Source organism: Thermoascus crustaceus (genome assembly GCF_041956765.1).
Source record: "Thermoascus crustaceus strain CBS 181.67 unplaced genomic scaffold VTN00scaffold_3, whole genome shotgun sequence".
In the NCBI taxonomy this organism is placed as follows: Eukaryota; Fungi; Ascomycota; class Eurotiomycetes; order Eurotiales; family Thermoascaceae; genus Thermoascus; species Thermoascus crustaceus.
In genome coordinates, this window is record NW_027192529.1 from 1,434,250 (window position 1) to 1,452,663 (window position 18,414).

Below are 18,414 nucleotides of genomic sequence, written 5' to 3' on the forward strand. Positions count from 1 at the left end.
ACGTTTGTGTTGTACATTCATCATAATCTTAAAAGGTTCCGTGTTCCTATCGCGTGCGTCGTGAACGGTTGAAACAGAACAAGCTTTCGCCAATCAGGCGTGTGCAAGTAACCTAATTCCCTCTTACTAATGTAGTAGTACGTTGTACTCACCAAGTAGTACTTATCGTGTGGATGCGTGACCCGTCCCGGGGGTACAAAGTGGACATGGGACCAAGAAAAGACGGTGAGCAGGGTTGTGTATAGCTATGCATTGCACAGCAAAAGTCCTAGTAACCTGGATCAAGGCGGAATAAGGGTAGGATGATGGATCAGAAAGATCCGATCTTTTTCTCAGTGTGTACACGTGACTGTCAGTGTGTGATTGACTGGATGATCGACCTTTTGACCTTTATGCATCAGTGATTTTGAGGGGCATTATGCATCCGAGGAAGCGGATCCGCAAGGTTTAAGGTCATGAGACTCCCTAACAGTTGATTCTTCCGAGGTTGAAGTTCATTCGTGTTGATCTGCATTCACAAGAATTGCGTGGAAAAGAGAGACACGCGCCAAGTCGTATGTAAAGCGCCCCACGCCTTATCGATTGACATGGTCACGTACTGGTTGTCTCGAAACTCATTGCCATGCAGACGGAAGCGCATTCCTCGGATATTGAGACTCATGATTCTCCAAAGGCAATTCGGGTCTCTAGAGTCAGTATTGCAGGCGGATACAGTTCACAGTTCATGAACCCATTGAGCTAAGAACAAGGCGGTAAAACTCAAATCAGAACCGAAAAAAAGCAACACCTATAAAGGCCTAAAGATCCCACTCGCGATACTCCTGCCTTGGGGACCTTTTCTTTAAGCCGGAAGAATCACCTGCGGTGGTGCGAAAACGAATATTGTAAGAACCGTAATTCAATTTAAGCAAGTTGTTGGCCAACCAATTGCAAAAGAGATCGCGAGACCATGTCAAAGTAGAATCGTCAAGGTTGTAAATTTGAGATATCCATGATCGACAAGGAAACGTGAAAACGGGTTTGCAGTTAGTCTCTCGACCTCACCACCGACGACCAAGGGTGTCATCGGTTCCATCTTCGAGCAGGTCAGGAAGCAACCCGCTTTCAAAAGCCAGCTCTCCCACAAGGAAGTCTTCGACTGGGGTCTCCCTGCTATCCGAGAAGGAGAGCGATCCTGGAGTTCCGGAACTCATTGGCTGCTCCATCTCACCAAGTTGAGCCGGTCTTCCCGGAGACATCAGACCAGAGGCAAGAAGAGCCTGGTCTTCATATGCCCTCTGAATGGAGTCCACGAACAGTTCTTCATAGGGTTCCAGCGGAACGAGACCGACGAGCTCTCCGCGTACGCTCCTTGGCAGCTTGATGTCCTGCTTCAGAAGCATAGACAGCATTAAATGGAACGCCGTTTCTGCCGGCCTCTGGTAGTATTTTCCCATAGTTTTAATATATTGCATGCATTGGAGGAAAAACTTCAGCGCTTGCGGTTCCGCGAGTACCGTAACATATACGAATGCAGCGGCGTAGATGTAGTTCAGGTAGTATATAGGTGCAAAACGGAGGCCATAGCATTGGTCATAGATGGCTTCGATGTGTAATATGGCAGAAGCTGCCTCTTTGCAAACCAGAGTAGGTTCCACCGATAAGCCCTCCGTTGTAGATTGCATGTAGGGGCGAAAGAGTATTAAGATTGCAGCATGGTAGAGTAATCTAGATGCATTTTATGTTAGTCTGTTTTCCTGTTATTGCTGTTTCTCTATACCGCAGAGTGGCACAACAAACCTTAAATGGTAGATATTTGGAACTGCATATGGTATCGGATCCATTTCTGTAGGTTGTTTATTTCTCCATTCCAGCAGACGCATATAAAGAGCGTTTACATCATGGGTCGTTGCATCTTGTCCTGGATGATAAAACGAAGATAGTATGTCGTTGACGATTTCGAACAGCTCGTATTGACACGAAACTACCTGTGCAAAGTTCTCGGGGCGACGGAAGCCGGACTCTCGAGTCAGGTTCATCATGGGAACCCATATATCACTTTCTCCTATGGAAGGGTGCTGGGGCTTCCTAGGATGACCAACAGTCCGCATCTGGGGTAGACGACCTAATGTAAAAGCAGCCAAGCTGTGATGAAGACCACGCGTCAATAAAGGAGCTGATCTCTGTAGGCTCTGTCAACTCACCGATCTGCGATAAACAGGCCCCAATAGGTAAGACGCCCTGACTCTCCTGTCCCAGCCGCATCATGGCTAGCATCGTTATCAAGCGCTAGGTTGATGGCCATCATAACAGCCAATCCGAGATGGAACCACATAATTGTCTCCTTTCCTGCAGCGATGTCTTGCATACTCATGATGGCCAGAGCTTGAATGGACGTGAGCGTGTATTTTCCCTGAACGAGCTCCTCTTGGATTAATCTTTCAGCTTCCTCCATGAACTGATCAGCCAAGACTTTCACGCCCTGTGGGTATGCACTCGGATCAGCGGGTTCATAGAGCGAACAGCCAGCTGCCAAGATTGCGTTGACAAGAGCCGGCGAACAAAAGCGTGTGTCTCCTGCTTTCATCGCATCCAGGAAGTCAGGCTTTGACAGGATTGGTAGTTGGTGGTACTGCCAGCAAAAGAACAGATCAACTAAATGATTCAGAATCCCTTGGTCCTGAACCACTGATGTCCATTCTAGAGGACCAGGCACATCTCTGCACCCATGCTGATGGACACCTTCCAAATCTTCGGCACCTACAGATTCCTTAGGAACGCCAGCAGCAGGTAGGGTTTCAATATATCTGATCAGTTCGCTGGTAGTGAGCCCTTGACGAATCTGACTGAGGACAGCCGCTGCAGATGTAGCATTTGCTGATCGAAGATAATCCAAAATACTCTGCAGTTGGGTAGTCTCCTGTTGCGAGTCATGCAGCATCCGCTTGAGAACTCCTTTCCGCCTGTTGTCGACATCGTAGATGCATGCTTCTTCGGTGCCTTTTGAGACACAACTGGAGCAAGGGGTGCGACCATCACACTAGGTCAAGCGATCAGTCTAGGGGGTCTCCCAAAGCATTCTACAACTCCTACTTTGGTTTTGAGCCTACGGCATGGCGTACATGCCGAGGAGACGTTCGATTTTCTTGTGACAGGAGAAGGAAGGCCAGCAGCCCCGGAGACATTATTCTTCTCTGCTACTGGTGCTGACTCCCGGGATAATATTTCACGAAATGGACCCAAGCCAGAAGGGTGTCGTCCTCGAGAAGTGGTGTTTTGACTCGATTCGTCGTCATGATCGCGGTGACGTGGTGGAGCTCGGGACATCCCGTTAACGAGTGCATCTCAGAAATATGCAGAAAAAAGGATCAAGCTGAAGAAAAAGTGCGACCATAACACTGACTGCGTGATCTGATACCGCTGCTTATGAGGGGTATCAGTGGGCTTTGGAGGGGATAATTTCCATGCCCTGCACTGCAAGGACACTAAACTCGGAAACGCTGTTTGATCTGTACACAGTAGGGCGAGCGCTGAGCGGAGGAAATCTTTGCGTTAAAGCGGAGCGGGACATCCCTCTAGCCCAACCACGCCAGGGCTCTTGGGACGGGAACGACCGTAACAATGGTGACATGCTTCCTCCGCTAGGGCGAGCTCCAGAAATTGAATGCCTTGTTTTTGAGCTTTTGAATCTGCTGCTGCTAGTTAGAGAAAGCCACGCACAGACACCAACCAGATAGCGACATACGGAATACCGTGGATCACAGAAAGTGAAGAGAGACCGGTCTAGGAAGGGCTGGCTATGGACAAGTGCTCGTTCTGGAAGTTCTGTCGGAGGGTGGGTCCGGATATAGGGGTCTATTCGTTGGAAAAGGTTTCCGAAAGGAACACTTCGTAGTTTCCACGTAGTCCTCCGCCTTGCCGCAGGCTTTCCACACAAAAAAACACACCGCCTGGCGCCTACCTAGAAGGAGCGCCGCCGAATTTCGCGAGAAGACTCCATTATTATGTTTGATCCTTTGGCTGTTAAACAAAGCTGATTGGTATTGGAGATGTCCATGACTGCCGCCGGATCTTGTAGTCAACAGAAAGTCCATTGCATCGAGGACATCGGTGCTGCGTGAAGTCGGCTAACGATATAGTGGTAGCGCTGTTATCTGTTTGACTGCTGTATCTTTGGGAAAAGGTAATGACCACGCCGTTATCTGGTAGAGCGTCCACATAACTGAAGCGCCTACTTTCAGTCTTCTCGGCTGTGAATCAGAATTTCAAATCAGGAAATTCTACCCGCACCATGTGAGGAGTTGCAGACACGGAACAACTTGTGTATGATAACGATGATCCGGGTTTCGCGCCCAGCTTCCGGACTGACTCTGGCGGCAAAGAAATAGAATATTTATGGCACGAAGCTTTGCTGACAATATTGACATTTTGAGGGTATCCTGCAATCGTGTTCACAGCTAACATGGATGATGAAGGCCTTTGGAGTCGGCAAATGGCGGACCATCAAACACAGAACGATGAGAACCGATATCCGTCACAGGTATCCCTCACTCGGTTGGCCACAACCGTGGGGAACGCCAGGACAATCGGTATTATCTGTCGTCTCCAAGCCGGGGATATCTCAAACCGTGGGTAAATAATGGCAAATGGACGTATTAAAGGCGGTTTAACTATATCCAGTTAGTCAATTAAACTGGTCGTAGTTGGTACATCCACAGAGAACAGCAACGTACCAGGATGCTTTCGGGAGTAGATACGGACCAGAAGGGTTTCCTACCACGGGACACTTCTGCTGGTGGAAGTCTGGAGTTGATTGACACCCGATGCACCACATAGGCGCACAAGGTGCGATTTAGGGATGTCGCAGCTCGTCGACTTAACCCGACCGTTCAGAGTTATATCCCTTCATCAAGCTCGAAGAGCTTTCCTTTTCCTTCCTCACCCTATTTTCTGAAGGCTGTACCAAGAAACTTGAATTTGGTTCCAGACAGCGCACCCTAATTGACTGGAAGACATCTGCTAACGTCAGAGAAAAGATGAGTCGCCGAAGGATGGTTGATCCGTAGTCGGCGAAAACCTCGCCATGATCGAGAGGGATGGGATGTCGAAGGGGCCACCGCATTCTAGGTTATCAAGCCTAGGTGCAAACAGACGCAAAGTTCTGATTTCGTCTGGAAAAGCAAGACGGAGTATTCCCCGGTTCCATGACGGATCGCAGTAAGGAGACGAGGCGGAAGGAAACTGTAATCTCTTCAGACGATCGGCTTCTGGCAGGCTGTTCGAAAATCAGGACGCGATTTAAATGCTGGACGGTTGACCGTTCCTGCACATTAGATACACAAAGAATGTTGGTTTGATGGGAGAATGAGTCAATCAGCGCAAGGCCAATGGATCGTTGCAGGGAGTTAGTGGAGGACGGGCGTCGACAGGGACAGCGGACACAGGACAACGCTTGATTTTCAGCGGGTGCAGCGTCGACAGGTCCCCGGAAGCACTGCCATGCTGGCGGACGTCGCAGTCCGCGGGCGCGAGCACTGAGAGCACTACAGGCGTCTTCGCCAGCCTCATCTGATGCCCTTGACTGTCTTCTCCCCTGCCCATGGTAGGGCGCGGCGTTCTGTTCGCGGTCGAACGTGGCGTCTATGCTGCAGGCACCCCCAACCCACGCGCCCTTGCGAGATGCAGCTATGCTCGAAGAGACATCGGCTGGTCCAGGCTCTTAGCGAACATTCCGCCTCGCCCGTTCGGAAGGTAATTTGACACAGATAAGAATGTCTAGCATTCATATCGTATAGGTGACGATGCTAGATTTGCTTTAGGTGCTACCTTGGGAGATACAGCGATAACTTGGACATATTGGGATGCTACGCCTTGGTATTCCCGAGGATGGGCACGTTGGACCAGAGGTGGGACTTGTCTCCGTGACCCGGGGCTGTACGATTAAAAGTCCCTTAGGAGTCATTGTTGCTTTCATCCGAGCACGGATTCTGCCTATATCATTTCGTCTTCATCTTCACGGTATGTCTAATAACATCCCAACATCCTGCTGGGTTCCAGACTAGAGATTTCTCTTTCATTATTTGAATCCGATATAACCCTTAGTTGTTTGATCACGGACGCCTTTTCTTTAAATCACCATTGCTGGGCACCATGCTGTTACAGCACAGCCTCGAGTCAACAACTCGCAGGGAGGAAGAGGAGGAACAGTGGCACGTGACGGTGGATCAAATTGATCCATCAAAGACCTTGATCCAACTGACCCTATGATCCATTCTCCATCATGATCACATCGAGTCTTCGATCCAGGCAGACCAGCATGTATATAATGACGCTCCTTACAGACAGATTCAGGACCTTGTGGTCAACTCAGATAGCAATAGCTTTTAGTACCTTATTGCTAGTAACAACAGCCTATTGCACAGTTCTTTGCCCAACTCTCTCCTTGTTTCTGTTCTTCAAGATAAACCCGACGAGCTTCGGTCTAAGATTTAGGCCCGCCGTTACACATGCCCTCATAGATTCCAGCATAATGACAATCTTTCCTTTTCATACTTTCCCCATTCAAGAGCGTCTTCCATAAAACACCTGCAATGTTTGTTGTTGGTTGTTGAGAGCTACACTTCTGCTGCTAGCTTTGGTCGGAGCCAAGCCTGCAGCAGAGTCCATGGCCAACTATCGCCTTGACAATTTTCTTTCCACCGAGGATAATAATCGGAACGCCCATACGAAACTAGCCTTGCATATTTACAGTCGAGCTGCAGCATAGAAGCGATTCCTTCATTATGCCATACGCAGTGCTGATGTCCTGTTCGCATCCTTTTCTGAAGGCTTCTAATTTTTCGGACAAGTCTCAACTAAGTACAGTCCACAGCAGCGTTGGCTTTTCCATTCTAAAGTACTCCGTATTACCTAACCCGAAACAGTATCCCATAATTCGAACACGGGAAGATTCACAATAATAGGTTCCTTTTTTTTAAAAAAAGTATGACCTGAAAGATACTATCTATTCCTGAAGATCTTCAGTAATGCGCAAATTGCTTGGCAGTGTTTGTCTACAATCACAAACCGAGTCGCGCAACTTTTGAATTGTTGATACTAGCCACATGGATTCAAATATCAGAGAAAATGGTACGTAGTACATGCGATTATACAAGTTGAGGAAACAAAAGAGACGTGAGAATGTTGTCGATTACCTATCTCGTAGAAGTCTACAATGACATAAATTTCAATATACTGTTTACACTTGTGAAATACCAATCGCGACAAACAAAAATATAGGGATTGCTTGGGCTAAAATGAAGCAAGTTGTCAGAAAGTCATGAAAGGAGGTTTAATAAGGACTCCTAAACGTTCACAAGACATGACCTCAAAATTTACTGTTTAATTAGATAGTTAGAATATCTACCTAAGTAATTTGTGGAATAGAGTCGTTTACCTGTAAATTTGATATTCTTATTGTTAGGTAAGATTAGAAGTTAGCTGGTAGGGAAAAAGTGATACGTGTTCTCCGAATTTGATTTCTGTCTGAAGGACCTTGTAAAGGCACTCCGCCATCAGTGTTCTATATTAGATCGCCGCTTAAAGTTGGAATGCATTCTCCAGATCGGGCACTGTGGAGAAGACAAAAGGCCTTGATTGACCTTGTTTCCGCAGAGTCCATGGTCTGAACTCGATACAGTGTTGTAGAGATAAGTCTCCGCTTGGTACATGTACAGGTAATACTCAAAATTGTTTGTCGCAACTGGTCTACCACCTCGGTCATACCGTCTTATCAGAAAGTCGATTGCCTTTTAAGAATTCCTGGATGTGGATTTCACAGGGCTTGGTAGTAGCAACACATTATACAGAGAGAACTGTAGGTAATTCAAATACAGCAAATTACTAGTGTAAGTAAGACTAAAGCGTAAACTGCATATATTGTACTCCACTGTATGCAAGGCGCACATGCAACTAGGACTACTTGTGCTTGATGGAGAAAGTTTATGGAAAGTTTATCTATCATAGATGATAGATCAATAGCAGACCATTTATTGTTTACGATGTCCTATTCTCCATCATTTGTAAATACAAGTGTCTCCTGCATTAGTCTCCGCTCCTACTCATCAGTCACATGAAGAACCGTTATTTCTTATTATTATGAGCCGTGGGAAATATGAAGCAAATAAATGCAAAAAGGGCAGATTTTACATAGTGCAGGGAGCTGGTACTTGACAGATGCGATGGACATTGGACGCTCCTGTCATCACGTGGCTCAGATGGATAGCAGAGTACAAGAAAGCCAAGAGTACCTACTAAACTTCCTCTCAACATCATTCCCATGCATCAGAAAATAAAAGGTATTGAGCTTGTTAACTTATATTTAATTTGAATTATTTCTCTTTCATATATATCAATATACACTCCTTATAGCCTAGAGGTTTCAATTTCCCTTGTGTGCTGTACTGGAAGGCACAAGGTTCTTGCACAGTATGCGCATAGTAGGAGGTACAATACATGTACATACTAGTGAGATTGATGGCTTTCAGCATTCATCTTCGGGCTCCGATACATATCTATTTCCAAGTGAGAGGACATGATACTGTTATGGTCATTGTGAGACAAATTCGACTGCAGTATCTTGTGATTTTATCACTTAAACCACTGATAGTTACACATTCTTTGTTTGATTGCTGCGGCTCAGCAAACTATTGGCTATAGGAAACAGCTTGAGGTCCTGAACTAAGTGGACCTCTGCGTTGTCTTTGTCCTTGTGTTTCCGCTTCGCACAGGACATAATAACTAAGAAAACAGTGCCGCAGCACTCAATCTCAAGATATTCTGTGACTACATGGATAATCAAGGTGTAAACTAGTTCTCTGTGTATCTGGAGTTTGTATCAATGAGAATGGGAATGATAATAAATATCTGGAATTATCTCTCGCATGACTCTTCTAAATGCAGAAGAGATCTTTCGCTAACCCTTAATCGCTAAAACAGGACCCTCAGAGTTGCGGGCTATTCTAGTGTTAAAACAGAGATGAAATGGAAGCAACAACAGGCACTGCAGCCCAAAATAGCGGCAGGCACTGCCGCACACCATCGTCTTTGACTACTGATGATGGAGACTGACGACCGTAAAATGTACGGCAATCCGTTGTTAAGCTTCTGTTAGAGAAGTGCCATTTCAAACCGACACAAAATTGCCTTTGTACTGACTCCCAGTATCGTAATTCTAAAAAAGGAAAAGCAAATGAAGTGGAAAACTCAGGGTCTGACTTTAATCGGCCACAAGCCGTGATATCAGTTCTTGGACAAGGCCAATTCATAGGGCGCCTTGAAGGTTGCTGCCATTCCAAGGAATTGAGACAATAAAACCTCTGTACCATCGCTCAGTACATCGCTAGAGATGATAGTATTATTTCCTTAAAGTTCACAGACTGATAGCGGATAGCTGTTCCATGAGTTCCTGGTTTCTAAACTGAAGCGAATCCATAGGCTCATATCATTGTTTCATTCATTAAAAAATGGTAGGATTGACTGGCATGCTTCGGTATTTGGGAATAATCATAGGAAAACATCTCCAGAGCCTGTTGTGTCCACAGTACGGTTCTTACCCGTTGGGATATTAAGTGAAACGGACATCCTACCAGAAGCAAAAAGCTCTGTTTGGACAGCATGACAATGCAGAAGGCAACAAGCTGTGTACTCAAACACTATATGTGCCTGAGACGTTCATTTTGCTCTGCTCAACCTGCTGTACTTTGTTGAGGGATGCCAACTAAGCGTTGAGCATTGGCTGCAGCCATCCGATACGCAAATTTTGGCTGGGTTGTACCGACAGCTGCCATCCATGCGTTGGAACAAGTCGTTTTTTGAGCGGTTGGAAATCCACATTTGGCAAACACGGATTGCCTATCTGCATAAAAAGTTACTTCTTGGGATTCTGCCGATTTCCTGCCAGCTTCTGGTCGAGTTCCGCCTTGCTGCGCCGGCTTTCACCACACAGTGGATGTTTCGGTCAGCGTTCACCAACACCACAAAACCATTATTCCTATGTTCTTTTATATTTATTCTGTGTCTCTCTTGCTTTCATTTATCGGGCTGTCATTAATGGTCTGGTGACCCTATTTAGTGTATTTTTTCCCTTCGTGTGGTTTGCTGTATTGTCATGTCGATTCACAGCTTATCCTGTCACCAGGCCTTGTCTCTGTGAATGAACGTGGGGAGCTTCACTCTGGGATATTTCTGAGAGAACCGCACGACATTCACTTCCCACAGTCACTTGACCTTATAGCTTCCAAGGACCTCTACTTAAAGTCTCTCTCATTCTCGTCTTCAGCTGACTTCCAACACACCATCTTCAACTTCGACCTCTCTGCATATTTCAATCTCAACACATCTTTTCGCTCTCTCTCTCTCTCTCGCTCTCTCTCTCTCTCTCTCTCTCCCCCTGTTTGTCTCTAAGTCCAACACATCTCTTCGAATCGATCGAACAGTGTCTCTGCATGTCAAGTCACCATGGCCTCTCCGATACGTCCTCAGTTCTTCTGTGCTCGCCCAAATGGTACCCTGACTCCCTTGATCGCTCTTGACGAGCTCCCTGCACATATCTCTGTTCGCGGTGTTCCACGAGTTCTGTCTCCGAGTGACACTCAGGGCATGACCAGTTTGGGAACTGTGAATCCCCGGGCCCAGTTCTACATTGTTGACGGTGTCCCTGTAAACCATGCCCGCAGTGTTGCTGGTTCCTCCAACCAGCTTGTCCGCGATTTCGAGCTTCACTCTTCGATCCTGCGGGCTGCAGCCGATGACAGCCTACCTGTTGCCCAACGTCTGGCGCTCCAAAGCTTACTGCAGCAAGGTCTGTCCCAGAACTGGGTCATGGGAGCTGGTGGAACGGGAAATCCGAGACAGGTAAGTTTTCAACACAATTCGAATCAGCAATAGAAAGTGCCTTGTACCAGCTGACCTTTGTTATAGACTCACAATCGACGCGAAGCCGGCGGTCATAATTCCAAGAAAGAATACTGCTCTTACTGGATTCGCCACGGCGAGTGTGACTACCAACAGCAAGGTCAGTATGGGTATTCCATGTTTCTATCGTTTGTTGGTAATGATAGCTGACTTTATATGGCCAGGATGTCTCTACAAGCACGAAATGCCTACGGACCCTGCGATGCTTGAGAAGCTTGGATTGCGAGACATACCACGTTGGTACCGCGAGAAATACGGAATCCCGAGCATCTTGAATAATGGAAACAGCAATCTACGACCACAGATAGCTGCCGGTCCGCAGTGGAAGGACTATACACAGAATCATGTCCTTAACCCTGCTCTTCCATCGTCTGCTAGACCCATCCAGTATCCAACACGTCTTGGTATCACTGCAGCTGTCGACAGTTCCTCGGGCGTTGGTGAGCATCTGAAACAGAAATCCCTGAACCAGTCTTCCTTTCAGCAACCTCCAGGGGTAGCTCGAGGGCAGACTCACTCCACGCGCGACGTCTCTCATGCGACTGAAACGGCTCAGACTCAGAAGCATGGAACAAAAAACATCTCTGGCCAAGGCAAGAAGATCGATCTTCTTTCTTTCGACCCGCTTCCAGGATATCCTACCCTTAATCCCATTCGCAGAAGCTCTAGCGACATTACCCTCTCCGCGTCCGGAGACAAAGACACTTCCGAAGAGCCGGATCTGGCTCAGCACCAGGAGTTCATGCGCAGCATGCAGTCTCTTATGACGGGCTCCAGTGCAAACAACGAAAACGTTCACCCAGCGGCCTCCCTGAGTTCTGCTCAGGCTCAGATCCGCAACAAGAAGACTCAGAAATCACGTCGTCTCTACCAGCCTCGCACTCCCTCGGAGCTTCCAGTGAAGGCTACTGTCGAGACTCCATCCAAATGCAAGCGTAACAATGGCACCAAGGGCATGAGTTCTCTCTCTCCGGCCTCCAAGGACAGCCCGCAGAGCGCGAGTTCTACCGCAGTGCAGGGCAACAACATGTCTTCTACTTCTTCTTCCCGTGCTCCTTCCCCTTCGAATGGCTCTCCATCGTCGTCCTCCGATTCGGTGACGCTTCCAGCGAACCGCTCCCGTGCTATCGCTGAGAGAAAGAAGGCTGAGGCCCATTCAAGTACTCCTAGCAAGGACGAGAGCACGAAGAACAAGGAAAATTGCGCGATGAATTCTCTGGAAACCGACTTGTTCGGACTTGGTTTGGCAAATGACGAGTAAAATATGGTCGAGTTTCTGGATTGACGAACAATCGGTTTCCATTTATTGTCTAACCCTCTTTGGCTTCGTGGTCCACGGCTAAATATACGAACATGGCTGTTGGCGATTCAGTATGATGGAAGATTTCTCCTCCTGAATTATTTGATAAAATATGTCCCCATTTCCCCCCTTTTCTTTGGTTTTGTCCACCATACGAGACTGGAACTGAGATATGCATGCAGTTACAAAATAGTCGCAGGCGGCATTTTGTGCATGAAATCTCCAATTCCCGAGGTCGGCCCTCCAAGGTCAACCCTCTAAGTCTCACTGTCCACAACCCCCTGCTCCCCCATTTCCCTTGTTGTTTTCTGTATGCAAGGTGTATATCATGCATTACTTTCTATAAAAACATAAAAAACCCAAGTTGAGGATATTCCTTTTTTCTATTTTCTATTTGCTTGCTTTGGTCTTTACGCATTTTGTGCATCCCCATCTCTTGTCTTCCCAGAAAACCAAATTGAAAAATAGTGAATTGTTCTTACTTGTACTTTATGGAATTTCAACCATTCATTCCTCCTTCCTGTCCTTCAATAGTGACTAGTGACCATCATACGTCAATGGAGCTCTCCGGAGTCTATCCTTCTGAAATGGGGCTTGGCGACAGCACAGTGTTAAGCTAGCAAAGTAAACTTAGAGCATCTTGAAATTTTTTTTTTACTATCGTAAGTCGTATGCCAAGGGAAAAGTGATGTAGAAGTTAAATATGATACAGTTGGAGAAACAGGGGTTTTACAGTACATGATAGCGTCAGTCCTGGAGGTCTAAACCATTTTGTCACATAATCACAGATTGAATGGCTTCCTATCTCAGTTTTTGCGCTCCTCTGTTTTGGACTTTAGCACCGACTTTGACAGCAACACGCTCTCGCTCCTCAGCAGCCTTCTGGGTCAGTCCAGGGTTCAATTGCGGCAGTGTCTTGACAGCCTGAGCTATGGCCTCCTTCCCATCCACAATGACTGGACGCTCTTGCTCTGCACGTTTCCTCTCTTCCCGGGTAGCAGCCAGCTGCTTCTTTCTTTCCTCTGTCAGGATCCAGGACTCAGGGAACTGCAGTTTTTGCTTCGGTTTGTGGTGACGCAGGTCGAGCGGGATATCGGCGAAGGAATCGCCTTCCTTGGCCTCCTTGATCAGTGTATTGACCAGGTCCCCGAGATACCGCTTGTTCTGCGCACGAGTAGTAAACTTTTCGCACGACATCCGTACAATGTCCGTGTCTGGGTTATAGCGGGGTCCGACCAGTTTGAGGAATGTCAGACGCTGCTCCTCGGTGAGGTGCTTCGGGACAAGGTCCTTGGAGCTGAGTTCCACCACGACCTTGTTCTCTGCTGGGTGCTGCTCACCCATGTAGGTAGTGTAGCGGAAGCGAAGGAGGTGGGTTTCGGGGGGTAAGGTGAACGGTTTCGCGAATTCTGCGGGGTGCAGACAAGTTAGCGTCTTTTGTAGATTCAAGAATATTAGACAAGTACGCACTGCTCAGCAATGGCATATCCCACGCTGCAATTCTCGCATACTCTCTCATTTCACGATGCAACTCGAGCTCCGCGTGGGCCATCGAGGTGATTTCATCGTCCTTGAATTCCTCGTCGCCGTCCTCGACCAGAGCGAATTCATCATCTTCCTCTTCGGCCCAGAAACCCCGCGACTTGTCCCTGACATCTTCAAACCTCATAGGCTCCTCTCTCTCGACCTGCGCGACGGCCCTCTCGATCTCTGCAAATGCCGCAGCTCGCTTCTCTGGATCGTTGTATTCCTCCACGAATTTTCGGTTCTCGGCATCGAAGAGCTCTCGGTCCTCCGGCGACAGCATTTCATACATCGAACGTTCCTCCTTGCTCAACTTATCCGGCGAATACTCTGGCAGAGGAGGCATGTCCTCCGGTCTTGGCTCCTTGGGAGGAGGAGGCACTGGGGGATCTTCCGGCATGTAGTTAAACGTAGAGGCCGAAAAGAATCGCGATTGGGTCACAATTGGACTCTGGAAGACCACATTTTGTCGGACAGGCCCTCTCCGGGCCAGGAACAGAGCCGAACGGCTCAGAGACCTTGCCGTGGTGGCCATTGTCACTGAGCGTACTTTTCTTCTCTCTGCTGCCCTTGACTGCCGGGGACATTTTGTCGGAGATCGCAGGTCGGCATGAATCGCGCTAACGGCATCGGGTGAATATAGTTCCGATCCAACTGAGATCCCCGTCACAGATCCTGGAGGCCCGAGCTTCATCTGTGACGGTGGGAGCCTTGAGTATGAATATCTTGCCCCAGCTCCCTGCTCTGTAATCTCTCTTTACTCTTGCACGCGGCATGTCATCCATTTTCACAGTGCAGCTTAGCAGGTAGCGATATGGCTCACAACACCCCAGGTTCCCCGCAGAAGGGGCAGCCGATGAAGCTATGCTTTGTCACCATTGGAGCAACCGCTAGCTTTGACATGCTTGTCTCCTCTGTTTTAGAGAAATCATTCCTGAAAGCCCTTAAAGGACACTCTTATACTCATCTCCTAGTTCAGTATGGCGAAGAAGGCCGTTCCATCTTTGAAGAATTCCTGTCCAATAATCCTCCTGGAAGCGAGGGACGCTACGGCCTTGAAATCAATGGATTTGATTACAAGAAAACGGGACTGGCGAAAGATATGCGTCTTGCAAAGGGTCAGCTGGCCACAGGAAGTACGGAAGGCATGGTGGTCAGCCATGCAGGTGAAACCTACTTTCCTCAAATCATTCCTGCTAAGATATTGACTGCCTACTCTCTCTAGGCTCAGGGTCCATTCTCGAAGTACTCAGAATTGGTGTGCCTCTAGTTGTGGTGCCCAACCCTCGTCTGCAGGACAATCACCAGGAGGAGTTAGCAAATGAGCTTTCCCGGCAAGGATATGTTGTGGCTAGCCAGGTGACGTACGTTCTCCGTGTCTGATAACTGCATATCCTATCCGATTTGTTTAACATTATCCTAGGGATCTTGCTAGCGCAGTTGGGAAAGCGGAAAGCCTTCGCAGCCGCTTGCACGGTTGGCCGCCTGTAAATAGCGGTATCCAAAGCTCCAAACAGGGACTTGCTGCTGTTATGGATGACGAGATGGGCTTCATCGACTGAGCGTCACCTTTGGATCTTGAACGGAGTCATTGATTGCTTTTAAGCAGCAATGACAGTAAAATGTTTTGATACCGCCCGCAGCCGATATTGACACGATGACATGCTCTGAGAGCGACCTATTATGAAACTCGCTTCAGGCCCCTTCTCTGAGCGTGCTAGGTTGAGATTATCAGGACTCTACCCTCCAGTTTGAGTGAGACCGACATCTTCTCATCTCCTGTGAAGACTACTGTTTCGAGGCAGTATTCGGATGATCTAAACCCCGGTCTGTTTTAACCACGATACCCTGCTATATATTGCATCCAGCCGCTCAAAGAATGGTTTGCGACCCAGTAGAGGATGCAAGTCGTTGCTGCCCAGCCTGTGGTTCGGATCTCTACACGTAAAGCTCCGAATTTCCTTGTTGGGTCTTCGATCACGTACACCTTTCCTTGAAGCAGGCATTTGCCTCTTCAGTGTCGAGCTTCCTTTTTCGCTTTTCTTTTCTCTGTGTCTCTTTTTACATCTCTTCGCGATTTTGGTCAGTGCAGTGCGGCATATGACAACATCCAACTTCCCATCAGGATCTCTCTTTACATCTTCATCAGCTGGTACTGTATACATTAAGAGACTATGGTGCTCCTTGATTTTCTGGGATATGATTCTTAGTGCAATGCAGCTCAATCAACCCAGTATGGCTTTCATGTGAAGTGTGCATTATTCAAGACATGTTCGTTTCCCGAGTCCACCAGTGGCATAGATTGTTTGACAGTGAAAGAGCCGTGGAATGACGCCTAACAGGTAATCAAAATGGGAATATTCGACACGTGCTGAACAAATTGGGTGCCTCGTAATTAAGTTGTGTGGCTTTGTAAGGAACGGCTTGGTTATGCTACATTCTAGTGCGTCCTGAACCAGGTCATAGCAGTAATATCGACTTCTTCTCTTCTCAGCGACTTCTTGTAAACACCAAAAAGAAATCGACAAGAAAAGAACACTACACAGTAGTGGAATTGCAGTCTTTCGTCAAGCCCACAAAACGCCTATTGTGATAGGATTATCTGGTCCTTAAGGTAGTGTCGGAAGAGCTCGAGGACATCTTCTCCCTCTCTTTGCCTGGTTAGGAACATGCTATTAATTCTATTTGAGGAATTGACCTTTCTATAGACCTTTCTTGTTCCATGTGGCGGAGACTGACAGCATAAAGCACGAGGGCGGCCGTTGTTGAACGTGCGGTATCGGGCTCCGCATTTGGCCCAAGCTTCTCCTTGTTGACGGCACGGAGAACTCCTGGGCGCGAGTGTACCGCGAACCCGCACCGGAGGATGATAACAACATTTTGGATGCCTCAATTCCCCACGACCCTCAATCTCCGCAATATATGCCTAGTTTAGGTTCTTGACCACCGTACGAACCCTTTTGGTCCTCGATTCTACGCAACAGGGCCGCGGCGGCCTCTCCCACCTTCACGCGCTCGCCGCCTCTGCCAGCCTGTCCCTACCGCCGACGCCCTCACTTAGCCTCTAAATACTGTCGCCATGGCCGACGCCACGCTTCATAATGTTCCTATCGTGATAGATAATGGCAGCGGTACTATTCGCGCCGGATTCGCGGGCGAGGAGGTCCCGTCATGTTTCTTCCCTTCCTTTGTCGGTCGACCCAAGCACCCTCGGGTGATGGCCGGAGGTCTAGAAGGGGACGTGTTTATCGGAAAGCGAGCGCAGGAGTTGCGGGGACTGCTTAAGATACGGTATCCCCTCGAGCACGGCGTCGTTACAGATTGGGACGACATGGAGAAGATATGGCACCACGTCTACGAGAGTGAGCTGAAGACCCTGCCCGAAGAGCACCCGGTGCTCTTGACCGAACCGCCGCTCAACCCCCGCAAGAATCGCGAAATCGCCGCCCAGATTATGTTCGAAACGTTTAATATCCCCGCTCTGTACATGTCTATCCAGGCCGTGCTGGCGCTCTACGCTTCGGGTCGAACGACGGGTGTGGTTCTGGATTCAGGGGATGGTGTCTCACACGCGGTACCGGTGTACGAGGGTTTCGCGGTTCCAAACAGTATACGGAGGATAGATGTGGCCGGACGCGACGTCACTGAGCATATGCAACTGCTCCTTAGGAAGAATGGACATGTTCTCCACACCAGTGCGGAGAAGGAGGTCGTGCGCATCATGAAAGAGAAAGTGTGCTACGTCTCGCTAGACCCGAAGAAGGAAGAGAAGGAGTGGATGAACAGCTACCACAAATCGGAATCCAAGTCGGTGGACTATGTACTCCCGGATGGTCATAAGATAAAGGTGTGTCCAGATTTTGAACCTGGGCCAAAGTCGTCGCTGACTCACGCTGTCGCAGATCGGCCAGGAACGCTACCGGGCGCCTGAGATTCTGTTCGACCCCGAGATAATAGGTCTCGAGTACCCCGGTGTGCACCAGATCGTCCAGGACGCCATCACCCGTACGGATCTTGATCTGCGCAAATCGCTATACCTCAACATCGTTCTCTCCGGCGGTTCGACGCTATGTAAGAACTTCCCAGACCGCTTAATGCGCGAGATTAAGAGGCTTGCGGTGGAGGATATGAAGATTAGAGTCAACGCGCCTTCTGAGCGGAAGTACACCACATGGATCGGAGGAGGCATTCTGGCGGGTTTGAACACGTTTAGAAAGGTAGGTTGTCTAGGCTTCAACCAAAGCCTCACCCCATCCATGTTTCGTGTGCTGATTTTTCTGCTTCCAATCCAGATGTGGGTCAGCGCAGACGAATGGCACGAAGACCCTGAGGTGATCCACAAGAAATGCCCTTAAGCTGGGCGCCTTCGAACTTGCGTCCGGTGGAAATACAGTCGAACTTCATCAGGTTTCACATATGATCAACAATTTACTCCACCGGAAGAAATGGGAAATGCCAATGACACGAATAGAAACGCGTTAAGGGAGGATGATGAAGATGATGCTCGAAAGAGAGAATACAGAGTAGGAATAGCAATCACGAGGCTTTTGATACCCCTTAAATGCTTTTGTTCACAGAACCAACACTTCCACACACACACACACACACACACACACACACACACGCTACGTTTCTTTACTTACTAAGTTAGATATCGC

At 48.2% G+C, this 18,414-nt stretch overlaps 7 protein-coding genes across 7 annotated transcripts; 3 read left to right on the forward strand and 4 right to left on the reverse strand.

Moving 5' to 3' along the window:
• Positions 1-1,040: 1,040 nt before the first annotated feature.
• On the reverse strand, positions 1,041-3,306 carry VTN00DRAFT_5701 (uncharacterized protein; the record flags this gene model as incomplete). Its single annotated transcript, XM_069432261.1, has 4 exons — positions 1,041-1,707; positions 1,780-2,124; positions 2,184-3,019; positions 3,073-3,306. The coding sequence occupies 4 exons, from the start codon at positions 3,304-3,306 to the stop codon at positions 1,041-1,043; spliced, it is 2,082 nt and encodes a 693-aa protein (XP_069288138.1).
• Positions 3,307-3,620: 314 nt separating this feature from the next.
• On the reverse strand, positions 3,621-4,073 carry VTN00DRAFT_5702 (uncharacterized protein; the record flags this gene model as incomplete). The annotated part of the gene is made up of 3 exons (XM_069432262.1): positions 3,621-3,671; positions 3,725-3,834; positions 3,941-4,073. 3 exons carry the CDS (start codon positions 4,071-4,073, stop codon positions 3,621-3,623), a joined length of 294 nt encoding a protein of 97 aa, XP_069288139.1.
• A 1,279-nt stretch (positions 4,074-5,352) lies between these two features.
• On the reverse strand, positions 5,353-5,580 carry VTN00DRAFT_5703 (uncharacterized protein; the record flags this gene model as incomplete). The annotated part of the gene is made up of 1 exon (XM_069432263.1): positions 5,353-5,580. The coding sequence occupies one exon, from the start codon at positions 5,578-5,580 to the stop codon at positions 5,353-5,355; it is 228 nt and encodes a 75-aa protein (XP_069288140.1).
• Positions 5,581-10,476: 4,896 nt separating this feature from the next.
• On the forward strand, positions 10,477-12,193 carry VTN00DRAFT_5704 (uncharacterized protein; the record flags this gene model as incomplete). Its single annotated transcript, XM_069432264.1, has 3 exons — positions 10,477-10,872; positions 10,939-11,032; positions 11,097-12,193. The coding sequence occupies 3 exons, from the start codon at positions 10,477-10,479 to the stop codon at positions 12,191-12,193; spliced, it is 1,587 nt and encodes a 528-aa protein (XP_069288141.1).
• An 840-nt stretch (positions 12,194-13,033) lies between these two features.
• VTN00DRAFT_5705 (mitochondrial 37S ribosomal protein mS35) lies at positions 13,034-14,291 on the reverse strand (the record flags this gene model as incomplete). Its single annotated transcript, XM_069432265.1, has 2 exons — positions 13,034-13,641; positions 13,703-14,291. 2 exons carry the CDS (start codon positions 14,289-14,291, stop codon positions 13,034-13,036), a joined length of 1,197 nt encoding a protein of 398 aa, XP_069288142.1.
• A 279-nt stretch (positions 14,292-14,570) lies between these two features.
• Positions 14,571-15,318, forward strand: VTN00DRAFT_5706 (uncharacterized protein; the record flags this gene model as incomplete). The annotated part of the gene is made up of 3 exons (XM_069432266.1): positions 14,571-14,922; positions 14,982-15,120; positions 15,180-15,318. The coding sequence occupies 3 exons, from the start codon at positions 14,571-14,573 to the stop codon at positions 15,316-15,318; spliced, it is 630 nt and encodes a 209-aa protein (XP_069288143.1).
• Positions 15,319-16,835: 1,517 nt separating this feature from the next.
• VTN00DRAFT_5707 (uncharacterized protein) lies at positions 16,836-18,111 on the forward strand (the record flags this gene model as incomplete). Its single annotated transcript, XM_069432267.1, has 3 exons — positions 16,836-17,603; positions 17,659-17,973; positions 18,049-18,111. 3 exons carry the CDS (start codon positions 16,836-16,838, stop codon positions 18,109-18,111), a joined length of 1,146 nt encoding a protein of 381 aa, XP_069288144.1.
• Positions 18,112-18,414: the final 303 nt, after the last annotated feature.